Source organism: Vicugna pacos, chromosome 10 (assembly GCF_048564905.1).
Source record: "Vicugna pacos chromosome 10, VicPac4, whole genome shotgun sequence".
NCBI lineage: Eukaryota > Metazoa > Chordata > Mammalia > Artiodactyla > Camelidae > Vicugna > Vicugna pacos.
Window position 1 is genome coordinate 50,463,320 of NC_132996.1, and position 23,977 is coordinate 50,487,296.

Genomic DNA, 23,977 nt, shown 5'->3' on the forward strand with positions numbered 1-23,977 from the left:
GGGAGAAGTCTTGCTAGATTATAAACTACATCCCCTTTCAGCCTTGCTTTCTGAAGTGATTGTACATCTTACCCTACGTGGTCTGTAAAAGTCTCTGTTGCCCTACTCCTCTTCAGCACTGGGTTTTGTCCTATTTTTTGTCAGCCTTGATGGGTTTAAAATGGCATCTTACTATAGTTTTAATTAATATTTCCTTATTACTAGTGAAGTTGAGAATTTTTAAAAATATCTTTTGGCTTGTATTCCATTATCTGTGAATTGCCTACTTACACCTTCTGCCTGTTGTTCTACTGTGTTTTGCCACAGTATGACTTTTTTAGATCTTTTGTCAGTTATGTATGTTGCCAGTATCTTCCCTGTATCTGTGGCTTATCTTTATTTCTGGTACCATTTGATAAATAAAAAATTTTACATTTTTAATTAAGTCGTATTTTTCAATCTCATCTTATAGTTTGTGCTTTGTTTAAAGAAAGTCTTTCAGAAGTTTATGATTTGTTAAAAAGTGTAACATCAGTTTTAAACAGAAAGCAAAAGATAAAAGATGTTTATCTTCTTAAAGAAAATTCTAGCACCTCAGTTGGAGACTAACTAGACCGTGTTGATATGAAATTGTTTAAATGTGGTGAGGGACAAATAGAACATTATAAACTTCTCATGGTAAATTTTTATATCGTTAAAATTTGGGAAATCACTAATGAGATGGTTGTGGGTTTTTTTGTTTTTGTTTTTTTAATCAGTGAAGAGCTCTATTTTCAGATGGGGTAGGGTGAAGTGGGTAACTATAGCAAAGTGAAGCATATAGTTATCTGTTCAGTGCATATAGGATATAAAGGAGTTATAAACTGTTTTACCTTTGTGGTTTATAAGTGTTAAAGAACAAGTTAAGGACTGTCTAAATTTTGGATAAACTAACTTTGATTACGAAAGTTTATGAGTTTTCCATTGTATTAAATAGCAATTCTTCCATTTCACAAAACACGATCTGTTTCTTTAATGTTGCCAGGAAGAACACTGGTAGGTTCATGTGTATTTTGTCACAGATTAAAATTTGGATACTGATGAAGGAACCTAGGCTTTGTTTTCTTTTCCCTTGAGTAACTGAATCTTTAAACTTGAAACTTGTAACTCGGAGAACGAGGCCAACCATCTGTTGTCAGAGATACATATAGTAAAGATAGAATTAAAATAAATTAAAAACATTATTTAATAATCACAGAGGATGTAGCCATGAGACATTAGAAAGGTGAATTTGATACAACTTTCATAGATTATTAATTCACCATTTGAAAAATAAGTTGAAAATTAGGTCAATTAGCAGAAATTTTAATTTTAGCCCAAATAATACAGCTTTTGGCTAAAGGTTTCCGTTTTTGGCATCACTGTAATTATTTCTGGTTTTTTAGACAGTATGTACAGCAAACTAATATTAATTTAAAGCTATACTTATGAGATAATATAAGATAAAGCGATAATAATAAATGTGTAATTCATGGCTTTGATCAGTCACTCTGTAAGTAAAATAGTGTGCAGTTTGTTTTTAACATTCTCTATGTTTGATACTTTATCTTTTAGTTTTAAAGCTCTTAAAAAGTCCCTTTTTCCCTCAGTAAAATGTTTTGACAGATTGTCGGTTGAAACGGAAATGAAGTTCTAATATTGATTATGATGGTATCCTTATATCATAAAAACGATTTGGAATGAAACTTTATTGATGTCTTAATATTCTTTGTGCCTGAAAATATTCACGTGCCTGAAAATATTGTAAAAATGGAAAAAGTGAAACCTTTTCTAAGTGTATTTATGAAAGCAAAATCTTTAAGTCTGTGTATAAACCAAGCTGGAACAGTCTATTATTTACATGAAACTAGGTTATAGAAACTAAATTAAGTCCCCTTGAAGACTTCATTCTATCTCTTTGATCTATCTGATTGTCAGACCTTATGAATCCAAAACGTAGTCACTTGTACAAAAATCAGAGTTCTGACAAAACTGGTGTTTGCAATAAATATCCTGTTAAAAAATAAGTGAAAGGATTTGAGGCTATAGAATTGCTTGAGGCTTTCTTTATTCATTTAACTCTGTGCTAGGCTTTGTGAGGAATGCAAAAAGTGGTTTAAGAGCAGCATCATTTCTCTGGCCCACTAGCTAGATGATCCTGTTGTTTTCCAAAAGGTATTCTGCAGTTTTGAAAGTCATTCTAGTGATGTGCAAACCTTCTTTCTTAGAATGACTAAATTACATTACTTGCATGTAAAAATGATTTTGTGAAAACCACCTTCCCAAAAGTGCTTTTACTTCTAAAAAGTTTTGCTTTTTAATACTATCTCCCCTAAAGTGCTTCACTTCTTCAAAGTTTATCGTACCTGAAATGTGTCAGGAAAAAGATTTGAAAGCCACTTAGATTTAGAATTTTGGGTTCTTTTGCTCCTGAGAATCCTTAAAAATATTTTTGTGTGTTACATAAGAGAAGTGTTATTTTTCAATCTGTTTTACTCAGGAGAGGAACTAAAATTTAGCAGGGATTATTGGGAGTTTGTGTGGTGGGAGATAATCAGAAAGAGATGGCAGATCAAAGGAAGATATGTTTTGAGGACAGAATGTGAAGTACTATGTTGACAGGGGCAGGTCAGATCTTGGAGTCTGAGGTGGTGAGAAAGAGATGGCTATGAGAGATGACTAGATCCAGATGAAGGCAGAATAGGATGGGGACTTGGTAGTAGGTCAAGAAGCACTGGCGTGTGTGTGTGTGTCTGGTAGTGGTGGTGGTGGTGGTAGTGTCATTGTTTTGTTTTTTTTTTTAGCATGCTCGCTGATTTTTTACATAGTGCTTTTCAGTCTTGTCTCTGGTGTTAATCATAGCATGCCAAAAGGCAATTACAGTCTGTAATGTGTACTTCTGTAATTTGACTGAAAACACATCATTCTATTAGTGAACTTTGTATTATTCTAGCTGTGTAGAACGTAGGATATTATGGTTTTCACATAGGAAATTCTCTAGCTCTTACCTTTGAAGCTGTCATGTTAAAGGTGCATTGGTACATTTTACGTGATAAAGCAGTCTTAACCTTATTTTCATTTCCTGTTCTATTCTGTCTGCCTTTAAAGAGTGGTAATAAATTCACTTTTGAAAGTGGACTACACAGTGTCTACTTATTTTAATATATCCTAGAAACAAAGTTGATAAATGTGTTCAGAAAAGTAGCCTTAATGCAGGATTTTTATGTAACAGAATCAGTGGTTTACTTTAATCTAATGTAGCTAGCTGTTTGCTGAATTCCAGTTGAATGGAAATATTCCTTTAGGTAACATTCATTGAGGTGACTTTTGTATTGACATTTTTTTTTAATTGGGGAGTACTGGCTAAAAATTTAATGCTTTGGTCTTTTATTTCTGTTTATTATGACATAATCTTTTAGTGTCCTGAGCTTCTCTTTTAGGTAAAACAACAACAATAACAAAAAAACCCCCAAAACCCCAACCCTTTTCTTGTGTTTTAAAAAGGCTTTTGTTTTGTCATTTTCATTTTTCTTCTTGTAGATCTTTAGAAATCTTTAATACTGATCACATTTTCATATTTGTATCTTAATTTGAAACTTGATGTTTTTTAGTAATTTAATAATTTCTATATTTTCCAGTGATGGTGTGAAAGAACTGGGGATTATTCTGTAATCATTTGGGAATGCCCAGCTAACATATGGATTTCTATAGAGCTGTCTTTTTTTTTTTTAATAGAGCTTAGTCTTTAATGTAATGTTTAATATTCATCAGTAACTCAAATGAAAAAATACAAAGTTTACATGTTATAGCTACTGATGATATCAAACTTGCAGCCAGTTTGTTGAAGAATTTAAAATGGAGATTTGAAAACCACAAGGAGATACCCCTTCACACCCATTAGGATGGATACTATAAAGAAGAAGAAAGAAAATTACAAGCATTGGCGAGAACGTGGAGAAACTGGAACTCTTGTGCATTACTGGTTGGAGTGTAAAATGGTGCAGCTGCTATGGAAAACAGTTCAGTGATTCCTCAAATTAAAAGTAGAATTACCATATAATCCAGTAATTTCATTTCCAGGTGTATACACAGAAGAAAACAGGGTCTTGCAGAGATGTTTGTACATCCATGTTCACAGCAGCATTATTTGCAATAGTCAAAAGGTGGAAGCAACCCAGATATCTTTCAATGGCTGAATAGATAAACAAAATGTGGCATAAACATACAATGGGATATTACTTAGCTTTAAAAAGAAAGGAGATTCTGACACATGCTGCAACATGGATTAACCTTGAGGGCATTATGCTAAGTGGAATAAGCCAGTCATAAAAGGACAAATATTGTATAATTAAACTTACGTGAGCTACCTAGAGTAGTCAGATTCATAGAGAAGAGTGCAGAGTGGTAGTTGCCAGGGGCTAGAAGGAGGGGACAATGAACAGTTATTCAATGGGTAGAACTTTACTTCTGGAAGAGTGAAAAAAGTTCTGGAGATGGATGATAGTGATGGTTGCACAACAGTGTGAATGACTTTAATGCCACTGATGTGTACTCTTAAAAATGATAAATTTTATGTTATATATGTATATATTACCACATTTTTAAGGAGAAAAATTAAAAATTGAGATTTGAACAAGTACAAAAGAAAGTTGAGTAAGGAGAACGCAAGGCATTATTGCCTTTAATTAAATGTATTTGTGATGTTACAGGGTATTTTAAAGAAGAACCTAATAACATACAGGCTGTGTATGTTTGGCAGAAAATGATCCAGAATTTTCCTATTGGTTAATATATTGAATATAACATAGTGAAGATATTTTTATATCTGCTCCCTCCTGCCTTTTCAGAAGGCCTGATAGCATGTGTAGGAAGAAAGAAAAAAGAAGCAGTATGTCTCTTTATGGTTAGCAGTGGTCAGAGCCATACTTTGGGTATCAATATTGGTTACACTGCTGTTTTGTAATTGTAAAAGGATATGAAGAATTTGGATAGAATTCAGGTGGGTCTTAAAGTATTTTAGAGGACTAGAAAAATAAGACCTATTAAAGTTAAAGTGCCTGAGATTATTAGGCTTAGGAATGGAAGCTTGATGGTTGCTCTCACAGAGGTCTGCACTGTCCTCTCAGTGATTCTGTAGGCAGCTCCAGCTCACAAAAGGGTGGTTTTTCAAAACTTCACTTCTTAGTCAGTTGGTAAGAACAAATGACGAAGTCATGAAATATAACTGTTGAGGTATAACAGTATATATTGCAATGAAAAGAAATAGGAAATATGTAGTATTGTATTGAATCAGTGTTTTGGACTTGTGAACTACAGCAGTTTCTGGGAAAACTATACAGTGTAAAATCCATCACACCTGAGTGTGAGTTACTCTTATCAGGTCATGATATTTACCTGATGGAGGGTGGGAGAAGGGAAAGACTTAATACCTATGGCACAGAATCATAGTAGTCAAGTTAATTAGTAATTTAGAGTTCTTTTCTTGTGGTCTGTTATAGCAGCTATCTCCAGCATCATCCCCTTCTTATGTGCTGTGAAAATTATGTGACATTCCCAGCCATGTTTATTTTCTAAAGTTCCCTTTGAGATTGGTCCCACAGAGCCATTGATGAGGGGTAATTACTTTTTCTAAGCTTCCTTTAGTTGGCTCTGGTTGGAACCCTTGGTTTAATTGTTTGTCCGCTAGCTTAGCATGTTGGAAAAGAAAAGCTGGATTCAGAAATTGTAGTAGTTTCTTATATATCTGGGTCACTTAACCTGGATCTCATAACATGTGTTGTTCACATAACACCTTGATTTAACATGGCATGGATTGGCTTAATGTGGTATGCATTTTATTCCCTAGGACTTCATCCTGATTTTTTGAGACTTAAGGGCCCTGATGGGTAGCACTTGAATTTGCCTGGGGTTTTTATACAAATTAAATCATTGGTTCTCAGATGTTAGTGTGAATCTGTGTGGCCTTGGGAGCTTGTACATCGAGATACCTCAACCTCACCACAGACCTACTGAACCAGAATCTTTCTGGAGTTTTAAATATATATTTACTTAACTTTTTATTAAGGAAAAATGTAAATATATTCAAAAGTAGACTGGATACTATAATGAACTCCTTTTTACTGTCAAGCTCCTATGATGAACAATTGATGGCTAATTTCATTTTATCTATATTGCCATCCACTTTCTCTTCTCTGTTATTGTGAAGTATATCCCAGAAGTATTATTTCATCTTGAAACATGAAATGTATATATTTTAATAGGCTTCCCAGACAATTCAAAAACTTTTTGAACGAGTACTACATAGTAAAAGTTAAGGTGGTAAAAAGGATGTACAGTGAAATCTTTCTCATTAACTCCAGTGTTCTTGTTACTCTTCTCTAAGGCAAAGAAACCTACAGCTTCTTTATGTATGTACAGATATTAAATGTATGTGCAAACATATACATATGTAATTCTCCTTTTTTATTTAACACACATGATAATATCTGTTGTAAGGTACACATTTTTCTGAATTGTGCCTTTTTCACGTAACAGTATTATCTTGGGAATAACCTAACCAGGTAAATAGATTGTTTTTGTTCTTTTTTTAAAGACTATACTTGGTCATGTATTAGAGTGCATCTAACCAGTGCCTTTGGGATGGATACTTAGGTTATTTCCAGTATTGTGTTTCTTTACACATAGTGCTGCATGAATATTCTTAATACTGTATCTGAGTTGCCTGATTCTTGGTCAGGGGGCATATCCACTTGCAATTTTGTTAGATATTGCCAAATTTCTTTCCTACCATCTATGTATGATATACAGGGTTCTCCAGACTCACCAGTTCCATTTTTAAAATGATGGTCATGTCTTTCCTGTTTATATTCATGCTTTTCTTTAAATCCATGAGTGTATTTATAATAGCTATTTTAGAAATTTTTATTTGTAAGTTTCATCATCTGTCATCCTGTGTTCTTGGGGTGTGGGTCACAGTAGTGGTTTGAAATAAGGAGAATCATGGTAATGTTAAATCATTAATGGTGAGGTTGGGCAGCTTCACAGTTTAAGTGAATTAGAGGATGAGCTTGATATGTTTAGGGGTTTTTGCTTTGGCTTTGTATCATTAAAAAGATGGTAAATTGGTGGAGTTTTGAAACCTCTTCTGAGTAAAAGTATAGAATAGATTTTAAGAAAATGGATGAAATGGCTTAGAACGCCAGGATTTCAACTTACTATTTTCTCTTTACACATTGAACATCAAATCTTAGTCTGTATGATAAGGTTTTGTAGCTGATTTCATACCAAAGCCAGGTCAACTTAGGAAAATGGGAGGTAGTGACAAGAATTGTTTAGGAAGTTGAAGGAGGCATAAAATTTACCTGGAGGACAGTGTATTTTCCTGTTCCCTTTACTACACCCTAGCTGTGCAATAATCTTGGACCAGTTACCTCTGTGCTTTAGTTTTCTTAACAGCAAAATTGCGACTAACTAAAATACTGCAAATAAAGTATTTATTAAATTGTTGCATAGTAAGTGCTTAGGAGGTGGTAGCTCTCATTATTATAAATATTATCTATACTATATTGTGGAGGCAATCTGTTGCTTTTGAGTTAAAGAATTGATGTTTAATTTGTTAAAATAGTGGGAGACTGCCCAGAATATAATGCAGACTTTTAAATTGTGGAGAATGAAGATGTTTTAAAATAGATTCAACCAACCATTTATTGAACACCAGCTCTCTATTCTGGGCACTTTGTTTTAGGCCTAGAGCGAAAGACTGGTGTATACACTGACAATTACAGTGTCATGTCATGTAATGTCATGAATGCTAATTAGAGAAACATAGAAGCTTCTATGAGAGCATTAAATGCCCAACTGCCTGGATGGTGAGTAGTGAGTGTGTGTATATTTCAGGAAAGGCTTCATCAAGAAGGTATTGTGTCACTTTGATTTGAATGTAAGGAAGTTTGCTAGGTGTTCCAGGGTAGATATGGAAAAGGGCATTAAGTAAAGAGAACATCATGAAAAGGACTTATATCTGGCTTATACACTTTTTTTTCTTTTTACACAATTGATATTTTTCCCCCAAAGCAATTCTTGAGCTTTAGGCTTAAGGAATATGACTGTATTTTATATAATATATTTTCTTTTTGGTCATCGGTTCATAAATGTTAAGTTGGTAATAGAATGCTTTACTTTTTTACCAAATGCATACAGTTTAAGGATCTGTACTTTTTCTTTTTGGTGGGAAATGGTTGCACAGTTACTAGGGCACATCTTGGCCATTGTACCTTCTCAGTAAATATTTATTGATTAAATGAATGTACTCAACTGTTTACTCCCATCCTTTCATTCAATACTCAAAATAGCTGAAGCACTAATTAATTAAAATGAAAATGCTTATCTTCTCCGAGGAAGAAGAATTTTAATGGAGTTTAGTTTTTACAAATTATGGACTTGACCCTTAACAATCTTTTTTCTTCATGAGATTTAAAATAAAAAAAATATTTGTACCTAATATGGCTCTTTTTTACTTTTGTAGGTATGGCCTCACAAGTCTTGGTCTACCCACCGTATATTTATCAAACTCAGTCAAGTGCCTTTTGTAGTGTGAAGAAACTCAAAGTAGAGCCAAGCAGTTGTATATTCCAGGAAAGAAACTATCCACGGACTTATGTGAATGGTAGAAACGTTGGAAATTGTCATCCTCCCACGAAGGGTAGTGCTTTTCAGACAAAGATACCGTTTAGCAGACCTCGAGGACACAACCTTTCATTGCAGACAAGTGCTGTTGTTTTAAAACACACCGCGGGTGCTACAAAGGCCATAGCAGCTCCTGCTCCGCAGGCTCAAGTGGTGGCGCCTCGGATCGGGGCGTGGCGACGCGGGTTACATTTCGCGGACGGCCCCCAGCGATGTGGATTGAAGCGCAAGAGTGAGGAGCTGGATAATCATAGCAGCGCGATGCAGATTGTCGATGAATTGTCCATACTTCCTGCAATGTTGCAAACTAACATGGGAAATCCAGTGACAGTTGTGACAACTACCACAGGAACAAAACAGAACTGTACCACTGGAGAAGGTGACTATCAGTTAGTGCAGCATGAAGTCTTATGCTCCATGAAAAACACTTACGAAGTCCTTGATTTTCTTGGTCGAGGTACTTTTGGCCAGGTAGTCAAATGCTGGAAAAGAGGGACAAATGAAATTGTAGCAATCAAAATTTTGAAGAACCACCCTTCTTATGCACGTCAAGGCCAGATAGAAGTGAGCATATTAGCAAGGCTCAGTTCTGAAAATGCTGATGAATATAACTTTGTACGAGCTTATGAATGCTTTCAGCACCGTAACCATACTTGTTTAGTCTTTGAGATGCTGGAACAAAACTTGTATGACTTTCTGAAACAAAATAAGTTCAGTCCCCTGCCACTAAAAGTAATTCGACCCATTCTTCAACAAGTGGCTACTGCGCTGAAAAAATTGAAAAGTCTTGGTTTAATTCACGCAGACCTCAAACCAGAGAATATTATGTTGGTGGATCCTGTTCGGCAGCCCTACAGGGTTAAAGTAATAGACTTTGGGTCGGCCAGTCATGTATCAAAGACTGTTTGTTCAACATATCTGCAATCTCGGTACTACAGGTAGGTGACAACTACTTTTTGTTTATTTGATGATAAATGTTGAATTTTTGCTAAGTGAAATAATTTTGTGTATATATGTGGTGAAAAAGACTGCTTTGGAGAAATAGGGATCAAGATAAGTTCATTTTAGGTCTGAGATTTTAAAAAGACTTAAAATTTAGGCATAAAATCTCAAGCAGAATAGAAATTTCTACTGCAAAGTTCTATGCTAAAGACATCTGGTTATTTTTATTGTTAATAGAAGACCTGAAGGAATGATAAGTGGTTAATGATAGTTAAGCAGATGTCTAAATATTGAGAAAGGGTTTAAAGTAATTTTTGTGTACATCTTTGGGCATTTCTTAAGAGAACTAACTTTTTTAAAACATTCAAAAAGTTACTCTTTAAGATTTAAACACACTTCTGTGGCTGCCACGAATGTTCAGGCCACTGTTTTTGTAACAAGTTTTATTAAGTTCTTCCCATATATGCTATAGGTAATGCTATTTTGGTGTTGGTGCTGTGGGTAGAATTCAAAGAAGAAAATAATTTCCATGTGCTACAATGTTATGATTGGATAATACCAACCTCCAGTGTAGTACTCTGAATGGCTAGCTAATGATGACCAAGATTCAGAATACTTCTTGAGTACGTAAATGTTTTTGAGTTCATAGTCTTTTAATTTTGAGAAATTGTTTTCATTTCAGCCCAAACGAATTTGTAGTCAGTGTATTCTGGAGCCCCATGAGCCCCAATACAGTGGGTAGATATAGGATCTGCTGATACTGCCCATTATTAAGTTAGTAAATAGGTAAACACGTGCAGTTTATTGTTGGAAATTGTTAGAACATGAGGATTATAAATTTAAGCCTAGCAAAGGGCAGTTATTCTCTGGTATTGCGCCTGCCTTTGTTCTATTCCTCTCACCCTGGATTCGCTTCTTGCTAATAGATGCTGGTACCCAACACAAGATAAAGGAGAAATTTACTACCACAAAAATCAATTCCAAACATATGTCCTACCATTAGTACCTTAGCATAAGGAAACTCATGTTCATGTCACTGGTGATATTAAGTTTACTAAACTATATATTAGAAATTAGGAATATAGCCTAGTTTACCCTTTAGGATATTCCTGATGGTGTAATTTTTAGTATTAGAGTGCTAGATACTGATCTTAAATCTTTTAGATTTAAAAAGTATTGTAGTTGTGGCAGGTAGTTAGTCTTAATTAATACCTCCTGTAATTAGATTTATTCCATCCTCTGTGCTCCTAACAAATTTTTTTTTTCAATTTAATGTAAATCAGCTCTCAGTTAATTTTTTTCTGGAAAATTTTTTAACATCTTATTTAACAGCAGAGAAGAATAGCGTTATTTTCCCCTTCCCTGTGTACTCTACAGACTCTCTATTACAAGCTTCTAGAAGTCAGCTAGCATGTTATATAAACCCTCAGGCTCCAGCTGCTTGGACTCTATATTTAGTTCACTTGTTAGTAAATGACTTCATTATATTGGGTCCTGCATTATTTGGCACATCAGATTTAGTTATGTGTAATACCTAGACTCCTTTATTTGAAACATTTTGAATGAGAGTAAAAAGAGCTTTATTTTTTATACTTGAGATGATCTGTTTATTAAAGTTTCAAGAGAGTAAAGGAAATCCTTTAAAAAGCAGTCGAAAACACTAAATATTTTATGATACTGGTTAATTAGCAGTAGACCTTTGCACAAATATTAGCCACTTTTGGGAATGGAAAAAAAGCTATGAATAATTGTGAAGTACTGGTAGTTTCTAATTTGTTTTTATGTACAAATTTCAAGTAAGGAATTTATCTGAATTTCAGAAACTATGTAGTTGTTAAATTATAGGTTCTGTGTTTAGAATAAAAAAATATGAGGTCCTTATTTGTAAAAAGACTAGGGCTAGCGCTTTGGCTGATGTTGCTTGGATTAAAAAAAATTAAAAAATAGATCTTATGTCAGTTGGATCCAAGAGTTAGAAGAGTTAGTAAATATTATGGTAGGTTGGTGAAAATGTAGCATAGTTCTTAATCAGGTACTGTTTTAATGTCTAGTATAATTTTGTGTGAAAATAGCAGGTAACCATTATTTTTCAGTATTTGCAATTTATATTTGGAACTTTGTCAATTCTTAGTTTTTGACTAAGGTTACTTATAAACCTGATTAGGTAGTAAGTAAAAGTGTCTTTTACCTGATTTTTTACTCTTTGTTAAAAATATATTGTATTTAAAAAATGAAAGCAGGAAGTGGAAACTTACCAAGTTAAATATTTTTTTGAGCTAATCACAGTGGGAACACACATAGCCCAAGTTCCAAAGTAAACGATTTGCATTTAAACACAGGTTCATGTGTTGTTCTATTTCTTTGAACTGTGCTACACAGAAACGTAGTAGGGATATCTTAAAATAGACAGAGGGCAGTGGCCAGAAATTGTTGACTACTATAGATGGTGAGGCTGTCTAGCTCTTGTAGTGATATAAGCCAGAAGTACATGCTAAGGGCATTGATTTGCTCAAGGTCAGCATGTTCTAAATTCAGCTACTTGAGTATGGTTTCTGTCAAGAACACGTAGCACTCTTGAATGCATAAAAGGTTTTAGCAGCAGAAGGTGCTGTATTTATGAGGTGTGGTGGTAACATTCAGGTCATAAATATCTTTTTCTTCTTTTTTTAAATTTAGAATTTTAGCCTGTGGTTCTGAGTCATTTCAGAACATAGAGACAGGAAAGTGGGCTGGAAGGCAATCTGTATAGCAATTGTATTCTTTGCTGCTTTACTGAATAATTTAGCACTAATTTTTAGTGTTAATTGCTGTTGAAATAAGTGACGCCTTTTCTGTTTGTAATAGTTGACAGAAAGTTATGTAATGGTAAACAATTCAGGCTTATCAGTCTGTGTTTAGGGCATTCCCACCCCCTCCTGCCTTTTTAAACCCTGAAATATCAAAATTTCTGTAACAAAATTAAGGTACATAGAATGACCCATAAAATAATAAGTATATTTTATATAGGATACTTTATAATAATAGAAGATTGTGTATGGATGCTGCATCCTTTTTTCAAGTGCTTCAACATATATTTCCTAGTTTGCTTCTTATGTCTTAAATCTGTGTTCTCAGAAAAGACACTTGGTGGAATTCCTATTTAATAAGTAGAAAACTGAGACTTACACAAGTTAAGTAAGTCCAAGTTTACAGTGCAACAATTTTTGTTGAGCTCTTTTTGTGTGCTGGCACTGTGCTAGGTGCTAAGGTTATGGAGGTGATAAAAATATGATTTTTTTCATTTAATGGAGGAGAAAAATAGTTTGTCTCAAGAAATACTAGGGTAGAAGTGTGTGCAGGGTTGTTTGGGAACCGAGAGGAGAGCACTTAGCCTAAGCTGAGGCTTCAGGGAGGATGTCTGGGAAGAGATGACCCTTGAATGAGCCTTTAGAGTAGAGGAATTAGGACTGACTAAAATTAATTTTAAAGAGTGTTCTCTCTCACAGACCTACTCTTAACTTAAAAGCTCAGTATTGGCTGAAATTTCTGGCAGCTTCTTCTCTATCATAAAAGTTGTTTCTGTTTGTAAATCTTTATTAGACAAATGTAAGGTTGTCAACTGGGTTTAGTTTTAACAGAAGTATTAATAGAAGATTCCAAAAGTCTATAATGAAGTGGTTTTCAGTGCCTTACATTGTGGCACAGACATAGATTACTACATAATATCAGGCATTGAAATAAAAATTTTGATAGAGCTGTTAAATTTTTTTTTTCAAAAACAACCATTTTTTTGAACAGTGGTTCTCTTTTTTAAAAAATTTTATTTATTTATTTTATTTGTTATTTATTTTCAATGGAGGTACAGGGGATTGAACCCAGGACCTCGTGCATGCTGAGCTGAAATTGTACCACTGAGCTATACCTTCCTCCAAAAAACAGCTGTATTGAGCTATAATTTACACACCGTGAATTTTAGCCTTTTGAAGTGTACAGTTCAATGGCTTTTAGTATATTTACAATTGTGCATCATCACCACAATTTTAGGACATTTTCCACATCCCCCCAAGGAACCCCCACTTCTGCTCCCCAGCACCCTTTAGGCATCTTTCCCCAATCTCCCCAGTCCTCTAAGCCCTAGGCAACCCAAAGTTGACTTTGTCTCTACAGATTTGTGTATTCTAAACTTCTCATCTGAATGTAATCATGCAATATGTGGTCCTTTTTGACTGGCTTTTTTTCAGTTAGCATAATGTTTTCAAGGTTCATCTATGCTGCAGCATATATCAGCACTTCATTTTTGTTGTTGTTGCAAAATATTCCATTGTTTAGATATACCGCATTTTATGTATCCGTTCATCAGTAAATGGAGACCTTGGTGAAAGATTATGTAAATAGAAAACTGTAATATGGCCCATGATTAAGTCTTTCATTCAAAATATTTAGTGCCTATAAAGTGTAAAGTATTGTGCTGGATGCTGGTTATACACCAAGAAGCAAAAATATAGACCCTAGCATGGTGTTACAATCTAATACATAGATAACCAGAAAAGTAAAGTACTCTAATGGGAGAAGAACAGGGAGGGAAAATAAGGACTTCCTTTTTTTGGTTTTGCTTTTAACTTTTTACTTGTAGCTTACTTACAAACTTAATTCAGATTTTGCCAGTTGTCTCACTGTTGACTTTTCTTGACCAGAATTCAATCCAAGATCACACATTGCAATATATACACAATGGAATACTATTCAGCCATAAAAAAGAATGAAAATTTTGCCATTTGCAACATTATAGATGTACTTAGAGGGTATTATACTATGTGAAATAAGTCAGAGAAAGACAAATACTATATGATATCACTTGTATGTGGAATCTAAAACAGTAAAACAAAATATTGAATATAACAAAAAGGAAACAGACTCACAGAGAACAAACTAGTAGTTACCAATGGAGAGAGGGGAGGAGAGAGGGATAGGAGATTAGGAGGTACAAACTACTATGTATAAAATAAGCTACAAGGGTATACTGTACAGCAGGGAATATAGCCAATATTTTATAACTATAAATGCAGTTTTGCCTTTAAAAACTGTGAATCACTGTGGTATACACCTGTAACTTATATGATATTGTACATCAACTATATCTCAATTTAAAAAATCAGACATTGCATTATTTGCCGTGTGTGTCTCGTTAGTGTCCTCTAATTTGGAATAGTTCCTTATTTTCTTTGCCTTTCCCAACCATGACACTTGGCTAGAGTTATTTCGTAGAATATTCTCAATTTGGGTTTGTCTGATGTTTTCAGATTCTGTGTTTTAGCTTTCAGAGGTGATGCTGTGTCCTCACATATTGGGAGACACATGATGTCGATTTGTCCCATTGTTGGTAATGTTAACATTGATCACTTGATTGAGGTGGTGACTGCTAGGTTTTTCTGCTGTAAGTTTTTTTTTTTCCTTTGTAATTAATAAGTATCTTGTGAAGAGATACTTTGAGATTATTCACATAAACTGTTTCTCACCTTATTTTCATGTACCAATTTTAGCATCCATTGATGAATATAGCTTTAAATGATTTATAAGTGTGGGGTTACAAAATGATGATTTTCTAATTCTGTCATTCCTCTATATAAGGAATTCTTCTCTAAAGAAGAGCTCCCCGTGTTTGTTGCTGTATAGACTTACAGATTCATATTCAGTGGGTTATAATATGTTGCTTGCCATTTGTTTTACTGCACAGTTGTCCTTAACTGTCTAGGAAGAAGACCTTTTTTTTTTTAAAGCTTGCTGCTGTATCCCTTTGACATGGCCCCATCCTTCCTTGAGAGCATACGTTCTGACACCACAAGATATTCCAGGATTACTTTGTACTTATGCTGCCCCATACTTGGTATTGGCCATGTGTATTTTTGTCTTGTTGGAGTTGCATCTTCAAGGTAAATTTCCAGATGGGGAATTAGTCAGAAGGTAAATGTATATGTAGTTCTGTTAAATATTGCTAAAAGTTCTTCTCAGATTATATCAGTTTGCATTCTCATAGCAGTATATGATAGTGCTTTTTTCTCTACTGCCTAGCCAACAGAACATGTTGTCATTCTTTAGAAATTTTGCCAACCACAGTGTATCTGTGGTATTAATTTCCGTATCTCTTGTTAGGAGTGAAGTTAAATATCTCATGTTTAAGGATCATTTAAAAATTCTGGTATGTGTGTGTGTGTGTTTGGAATTGCCTGTAAATATCTTTTGCCCATTTTTCTATCAGGAGTTTGGCCCCTTGTCCCCCAAATTTTAAGATTTTTTTATATATGAGGGACATTAGCCCTTTATTTGTGATATATATTGCCATTTTTTCATTTTGTTAGTCATCTTTTGGCCTTTTTTTTTTGCCTTGTAAAAATTGTGTGTATGTGTTTGGTGGGCGGGGGTGTCGGTTTCTTTTCTTTTATCGCTTCTGGATTTTAAATCATAGAAAGCATTTTCCCTACACCAAGTTTAAAAAGGTGTTTACCCTCTTTTCTTTTAGTACTTACTGAGTTACTTTTTTAGTATTTAGATCCCTAATCCATTTTGAGTTTATTCTTGTGATTGGTGTGAGGTGTGTTCTAATGTTCTTTTTTGCAAATAGCTTATCAGTTGTAGGGACCTACTTTAGATTTTATGGACAGGGAAAAAGCTCCAATAAGACATGATTTGTTAAACTAAGACCTGAAGGGGGAGCCTGCCCTAGAATGAGAGCCTTAGATAGAGGAAAGAGCGCATATGAAGGCTCTGAAGTTGGAAAGACCTTGGTAAGGTAAAGAATCTGAAAGCCTGCTGATGAGACTTAGGCCATAGTAGAATGGATGTGGGAGGAGAGGTGTCGCTTGAGATTGGAGGGTAGCCACAGTGTGGTTTTAGTCTTTATTGCTCTGGCTGCTGTTTGGAGGGGGAAGGGGATAAGAATGAAAGTAGGAGTAGAAAAACCATTAGGATGGAGGCATTAAGATGATCCACAAAAGAGGGGGTGGCAGTGGAAAGAAATCGATGGATTTGAGATACATTTTGGTATTATGTGGTTATTTTACTAGAATTAATTTTTTCCCCGAGGGGATAAATGCTTTGTTATGGTTAATATTTGTTGACTTAAATTGTGTGTGAATTCAGACAAATAACTTGACTTTCACTGTCTAAGCTTTCTCATTTGTCAAATAGGAATGTCATTATGATTCAGAGTATATTTCCATATATATATTCTTAAGTATATATTTAACACTGTGTGTTAAAGCTCTGCATTGAAAAATAAAAACACAAGGAAAACAAAGGAACACTCTACAGACATGACTGACTGAGTCAGAGGAAGTGAAATAATAGCCGTAAAATCTTTTTAAAGCTAAGTCATGACATTTTGTTTTTAAAGTTAAATTATTTTAGGCTGATTTTAAAATTCCCCTGAATCAATGGTTATTGTTTATCCCCTAGAAATGACTACTTTTTCTTATCATATATTAAGATAAGTATTTAAATAAAAATACTGTCACAGAATACATTGTTTGCATTGAAGTTTTTTCAGCACCATTTGTTGAAGAGATTGTTTCCTCACTGAATGTCTTGGTACCCTTGTAGAAGATCATTTGACCATGTACTTGAAGATTTATTTCTGGGTGCCATATTCTATTCCATTGGTCTATTTGTCTGTCTTTATACCAGTACTGCATGATTTTGATTTCCATAACTTTGTAGTAGTTTTGAAATTAGGAAGTGTAAGCCCTCCAATTTTGTTCTTTTTCAAAAATGAATATTTGGGATCCCTTGAAATGTCCTTATTTATATCATTGTTTTCCCCCCAAATTTGATGTCACGTTGAGAATTTTTTTAAACTGAGGTATAATTGACATGTAACATTGCATTAGTTTCAGGTGTACAACATAATGAATGATTCAATATTTGTATATATTGTGAAATGATTGCCACATTAAGTCTAGTTAACATCTGGCACAGTACATAATTATAAAAATGCACATTGAGAATTTTAATATTAAAACTACTTTAATATATGTCACATTTTAAGAATGTAGATTGACCAGTGGGTATGATCAATACATAATACATTTTGTCTATGTTAACATTTTGATTTATCTTCCCTTTTCAGCTTTATAGTACAATTTACCCTCAGAGCATCCCTTGCCTAATAATAATTTCCAAACATGCTGTGTATTTTTCACACCTATTCTTTTGTCTAGGGCTGAATATCCTCTCTAGTCCTTCTGTGAAAATTGTATTTATCTTTTAAGGCTTAATTTAGATATCACCTCCTGGTTGAAGTCTTTTCCTGAACTACCCTGTAGTCACTCCTTCTGAGCTATATTTAGCATAGTTGGGTATTTGCATGTGGAATAGGCATTCACTGAGCCTTAATTGGGAAATGCTTATCCTTATTGTGAATTTCAGGAACATAGACTCAAAATTTTAAAGCTGAAAGGGACTTTCTGATGTTTTCTAATATAATCCTGTATCCATACATGCATGACTTTAAAAAGTATCCCAACAGATTTATTTGCCTAGCCTCACCTTGAAATCTCACAGGAGACTTCCATTCTAAAACTGGGACCTGCTTATACCCATAAGTGCTTAAGGTGGATGGGAGTATTTGATATAATGGGGTAAGTACAATAGATCTTTTTGTGATGTCACTTTTTTTGTGATCTTAAATTTAAAGAAATAAATACTTTTTGGAGGTAACTACAGCTGTATTATGGAATCAGATAAAAAGCTTATAGACTTCTTTTAGATGTCTAGACTTTTTTCCTGAAGGCATGAGTTTATTCTTCTCTGTGTAGTCTTTTCTTATGTCCATATTGGGGAAAATTTTTGGAAATTCATGAAGTAAGCCATTGTGTTTTAGGCATCTTTTATTATTGTTGAAAAACTTTCCCCTTTGGTAACCAGAATTCTAATATAATCTTACCCCTATTTACATAAAATAACTGATTCTGTAAGAAATTTGTTTAACAAGTGGATTAAATATATGTATTTTATCTGAGGAGCATAAATATATCTCAGCTTCAAATCCTGAACTACTAGAACCAAGTATATTAGTATCTTGCTTAGAGGACTGTCCTTGGGTTCTGTGCCACAGGACTATATTTTAGACAAAGTCTCTAAGTACCTAAGGAACTAAACTACTTAGAGGAGAGAGAATACGACTGCTTTACCATGCACTAAATTCTGTCCATTTGGAAAAAGCTTTGGCATCTATCTAAATAGTCTAAGTATTAAATCCTCTGAAAGTTATTTAAGACCCCTTTCAGTTCTACATGCCTAGGCACTTGTGACTTCTAATTTCCTTTCTTCCCAATTTTCTCCTTACTTCCCTCCATCCTTCCTGAAAATAATACGGCGTTTCCCATATAATCATTTCCTATATTTTAAAAAGTCCCTAATTTACTCTCCCTAATTAACTCTTCTAAGTTAATCCCTTGCTTAATTCATCTTATATGATGACATATCAGTGCTTAAGATTCTGCAGATGATTTCAGTAAGAAGAAACAACATGAATAATGTAATAGGATTTGAGTAGAACTAGCAGAGTAGGAGTTCTGAATTTTAATCCTAATTCTAGTTCTGATTTACTTAGTATATGTGACTTACTATATGTGGCTTGTGAGGAGCTACTTAACTTTATATATTTGCACATTAATGGGCTAAAATCAGTATTATAGTCTTCTTGCCATATAGGTATGATACTAGGTTATAAGATAACCATACATAAATGCTAAATAATACTGGTCAGATATAGGACAAAATCATTTTGTAAAAACTTGGTCACAAAGTGAGTTTGTTAATTTTGTTGATTATAGATGTAAAATAAGTAATAAATATTATGCCATATAAGTGGCTGATGTGTAATCTTGTATCAGGTTGGAATGATTAGATTCTAGAATTGTTTATAATTGTTAAATAGTTATTCACAGGTTCAAAGGTAAACTTGCGATTTTTTTTTATTAAGTTGAATAAAAGCCTTTAGTTTCTAAGGTTATCGGTTTTTTTCTTGTCCTGTATAGCTTTGTTTAAGATGTATATAATCTCACGAATGCACTATAATAGAATGTAATTATGTCGTGGATCAGATGTCAGTCCTGACCTCACACACTTCAGAATGCATGTGCCTGTTGGTTTCTGAGTCTTCAGCATTTTCCTGTGAATGGAATTCAGCACCCTGGATGTTATTAACAGAGTGCCTGATGCCACGGAGGAGTGCCAGTTCAGTGAATAATTTAGGCATCAGTTGGTGTGGTGAGATTGTATTACTTGGGAGAGAATCTAATGTGAGCTAAACTTTGACATTAAAAAGAACAATTTTTTTGAGAGGACACTGTATTACAAAAAGTTTTGAATATATTTATGTAAAAAGCAGTGTACTAATTAAAAATTACTTGATGCTTTTAAAATTATAATAGTTGTAGATGCTCACCATCAGAAAAAATTCAGTAATAGAGAAGGCTAAGAAGCAGAACAGAAACAATTTTCCCTTTTACTCTGGTTATGTTTTGTAGTTTTTATAATATGTTTTATACTTTAAACAGTTCTCTGTGATGTACATTTTGTGTGTTTTCTGATAATGTTAAGGGATTGTATGTCCTTGGACGTTTCCACAGCATTTCTAGAAAGAATTGTTGGTCAAAGGATATGTACATTTTGCTGATGGATGCTGCCAAATTTCCTTTCAGAGATGTTGAGTATTCTAATTTACAATCTTACCAATAATGTATAAAAATGTCCCTTTCTTCACATTCTTGTTATCACTTCTGGTTTTTCAAATTGGTGGCTATAAATAGGCAAAAACCAAAATTGTTTTAATTTTATCTTCACTACATTTAAATTTGTTTTGAGTCTTGTCTGTCATATTATACTGGTAGATACTTTTTTATGTGGGGAATGAGAATGTAAAATTAAACAGAGTTCATCTAAAAACAGCATTTATTGACTGCTGCTCAGTATCAGCCACTGGCTGGAGACTTTTCAGAATTACCCTTTACCCTTATAACAACCACGAGGAGTGGCAATACTGTCTTTATTTGACAAAGAGGAATTTGAGATTCAAATATGTTAAACAACTTTCCCAATGGAACACAGCTAATAAATTGCAGAGCTATGATTTGAGCTCAATTCAGCCTATCCATTTTACCACACTCCTTCTCCAGGGATTTCCCTTCATCTTCCTGAAAGACACTGATGACTTGTTTGTTAATCACCAAATTTGATGGCTTTTTTTTTTAAAGTCCATATCTGCCTAGAACTCTGTCTTTCAGTGCTTAGTGCTTTATTTTACTGAAATGTCCTTTGCTGGTTTCCTAAACATTATACCGCCAGATTCTTCTTTGACTTCTCTGACAAACTTTCTTGTCCTTTTTCTCATCTCTTAAATGAATGCATTCTTAAGGGTTCAGTCTGTGCCCCTTTCCCATTCAGTATAGTTCCCTCTGGGAGATCTTACTCTCTCATGATTTCAGTTTGTTTGTTTGTCTAATGTGATAAACTTTCAAATACATACCTGTTGCCCTGATCTCCCTCTCAGCACCTAATTTCTGTTTCCACTGATCTCCTTGGACAGTTTCTGGATATAAATAATTCATGTTCAAATGGTTTGTCTTTTCTCCCAAAGTCTTATCCTCCCATGTTACATAACAAAATAATTAAAGGAACCATTTCTCTTGTTGTTCAGTGTTGGAAACTTTGAGTTCTTTGGCCTGGCTGTTTCCTTGCTACATATCTAGCCATTGTGTACCAGGACCAAATCCTGATATTACCTCTGAAATATCCTCATGTGTAAATTTTGCCATGCTCATCTCACTGCCCTATTCTGGTCTGGACTTGTACTGGATTAGTAATTCATTTTACCCTGTAGTCTCTGCCTCTTCCAGTTTATCCTGCATTATTAGAGATTTGTTATGGATTGGTTTAAGAAATCACAGAAGTGCACGCACACACATACATACTAGGAGAATTTTACCACTTTGCTCTTTTTCACTCCTTCAGTTCCTAATATGAATGCACTAATCACAAATGTCACAAACTACTGACCTTTTGCAAATCTGATTGCAGTGGCTTCAAAATTATGGCTTGCCTTTGGCCTTGAAATACTTCTGTACAACTGGAAAAAGCTGACAAAGTAATCAAAAAAGGGATTAGAATACTTAAAAAATGTGTGAGTGGAATGTTGTACTTAGGAAGCATTTGGTACGTTGCAAGAGGCTTTGTAGGGCACCCCTGGAAAACACAAGCCCCTCTAGCTCTGTTCTTATGTCAGGAGTCTCTGAATGTCTACTCTGTGGTGAGGAGCTGTTTCATATTTTAGCAAAATGCTCCCTGGCATTGTAAATGTGGCTTTTCCTCCTTTCCTTCCTCCAAGGCTAAATTAATTATCAACAGTCCCTAATGATAAAATATCTGTATTAAGAATGTTGGATGTAGAAGCAAATACTTATAGAGCTGGAAACACATACATAGACATTTAGTCTAAATTACTTTATAGAAGCAACTTCTGAAATCCAATATAACTAAATGAGATTTGGCCTATCAGCATTTATAAGTAACTCTTAATTTTTACATGTATGTAATATGGGCGTATTTGATTTTAAGTAATAGCAAAGTAGTAAATTATCGTTTGAATCTATGGGTATAACTTCTTTGTAAATTAAATGTAATTGTAGAAATTGGCAATCAGTGACTGCAAAAGTCACCTGAAAACAGGATATCATTTTCAAACCCTACATTTAGAAATACTTTGGAGGAATGAAGTCATTGGGACACTTTATATTTGAATAATATGGTGGTGAAGCTATGGTCTTCACAGAAGTTATGACACAAATGTGTTTGAATCTTTTAAATATGTTGTTTACTCAGAATTGTTTTTCATTAATGTATAAGTCCTTCAAAGAGAGTGTCATTGAATTAGTAACAAGACTAAACACTATAGTATTTTGGATATGATGGTATTCCTTTTTAGGGCTTATGAAAACTATACTTTTTTAGTGGTTCACTTCACAAATACGAAGTGTTTTCAAAGAAGGATAGAATTTAAGTTAAAAAACAATAAAAAATTATGTTACTATATTTACTCATGGGTTCATAATTTCAGTTTTGCCACTCATTGTGTCACTTAGAGCAAGTTGTTTAACCTTTTGAGCCTCAGTTTACTCATTTGTAAAATATTAACCAACTCAAAAGTTCTTATGAAGGCTAAACTCCATAATGCATCTGAAGCAATTAGTATAATCTTGGGGCATTATGTGCACTTTATAACTAGAAACAACTAAAGGAAAAAATGGTCTGATTTAAAGGACATATACAGTGGTAACAAGATGATAAGGAGTCTCCGATAGTTGTTCCCTGGTGGCCTGCACTGGGTGCAGGTGCTGCTGTTTTCTTCAGAGCAGAAACTTGAAAGCCTATGAAAAGTAGTTGAATTTGTGTTAATAATGGTTAATTCAGCCATTTTTGGGGAGGTGGGGAGTGTAAACTTATATTGATATATGAGATAGTATAAAGTACACAAATTTTACGTTTATAGCTTGATAAATTATAGTATGAACTAATCCATATAATGACTACTCAATCAAGTGTTTTGACTATTTGGCTATTTTGTGAAGTTTCTTTTTGCTTAATTTTGTATTTGCTTGGCTGTCTTATCATTCATTTGTGATTTTTAAAGTGCATATTCTCAATATGAAACCTCTTGGAGAAAAATAACTTCATTCATTTTAAGGTTTGCTTTTTTACTCTTAAGGCTGCCATGGGTGAATACATGGACTCCTAAATTCATGGTCTTATTTTAATATAGTTTTATTTTTCAAAAATTTTCTGTTCTGATTAACACCATTTGTATCCCAGTTAAGAACTCTTCATCTATTCTAAGATCATTGAGATGTTTTTCTGTTTTCTTTTAAAAGTTTTATTGTTTCACCTTTTACATTTAGCTCTGCCATTCGTCTGGGATTGGTTTTTGTGTATAGTATGACGTAGGGATTAAGGCACATTTTTCTCCACATGGATATACCTTAACTGAGCACCATTTATTATTCCACTACATGGCAAGGGCAGTTTTGACATAAACCAGGTGACCTTATATGTGTGGATCTGTTTTTGGACTTCTTATTGTATTCTGTTTGTCTATTCTTGAACCAGTATCTCAGTGTCATTACCATAATTGATAATATAGTCCTTCTGTTTGTTCTTCAAAGGACAATTTCTGGTCCTTTGCCTTTCTAGAAGAATTTTAGAATGTGTCAGTTCTGCAAAAAATCACATTCATCTTTGAAGTACATATTTTCCCCTGGGTATGGTTGGGGAGTTATTTTCTTTCAGGACTTTAAAGTTTTTATTATATTCTGGCATCTATTAT

The 23,977-nt window shown here is 34.0% G+C and overlaps 1 protein-coding gene across 7 annotated transcripts in view; it reads left to right on the plus strand.

Moving 5' to 3' along the window:
- The window catches only part of HIPK3 (homeodomain interacting protein kinase 3), a 79,775-nt gene that overhangs the window by 17,125 nt on the left and 38,673 nt on the right, over positions 1 to 23,977 (plus strand). For 6 of the 7 annotated variants that reach the window (XM_072969757.1, XM_072969759.1, XM_072969758.1 and 3 more), the window contains exon 2: positions 8,522 to 9,620. In XM_072969757.1, the coding sequence (XP_072825858.1) occupies positions 8,524 to 9,620 (1,097 nt within the window). In that variant the 5' untranslated portion in view covers positions 8,522 to 8,523. Of the gene's footprint in view, positions 1 to 8,519; positions 9,621 to 23,977 lie in introns of those variants that run through there. The other variant, XM_006198326.4, reaches the window with a different exon arrangement.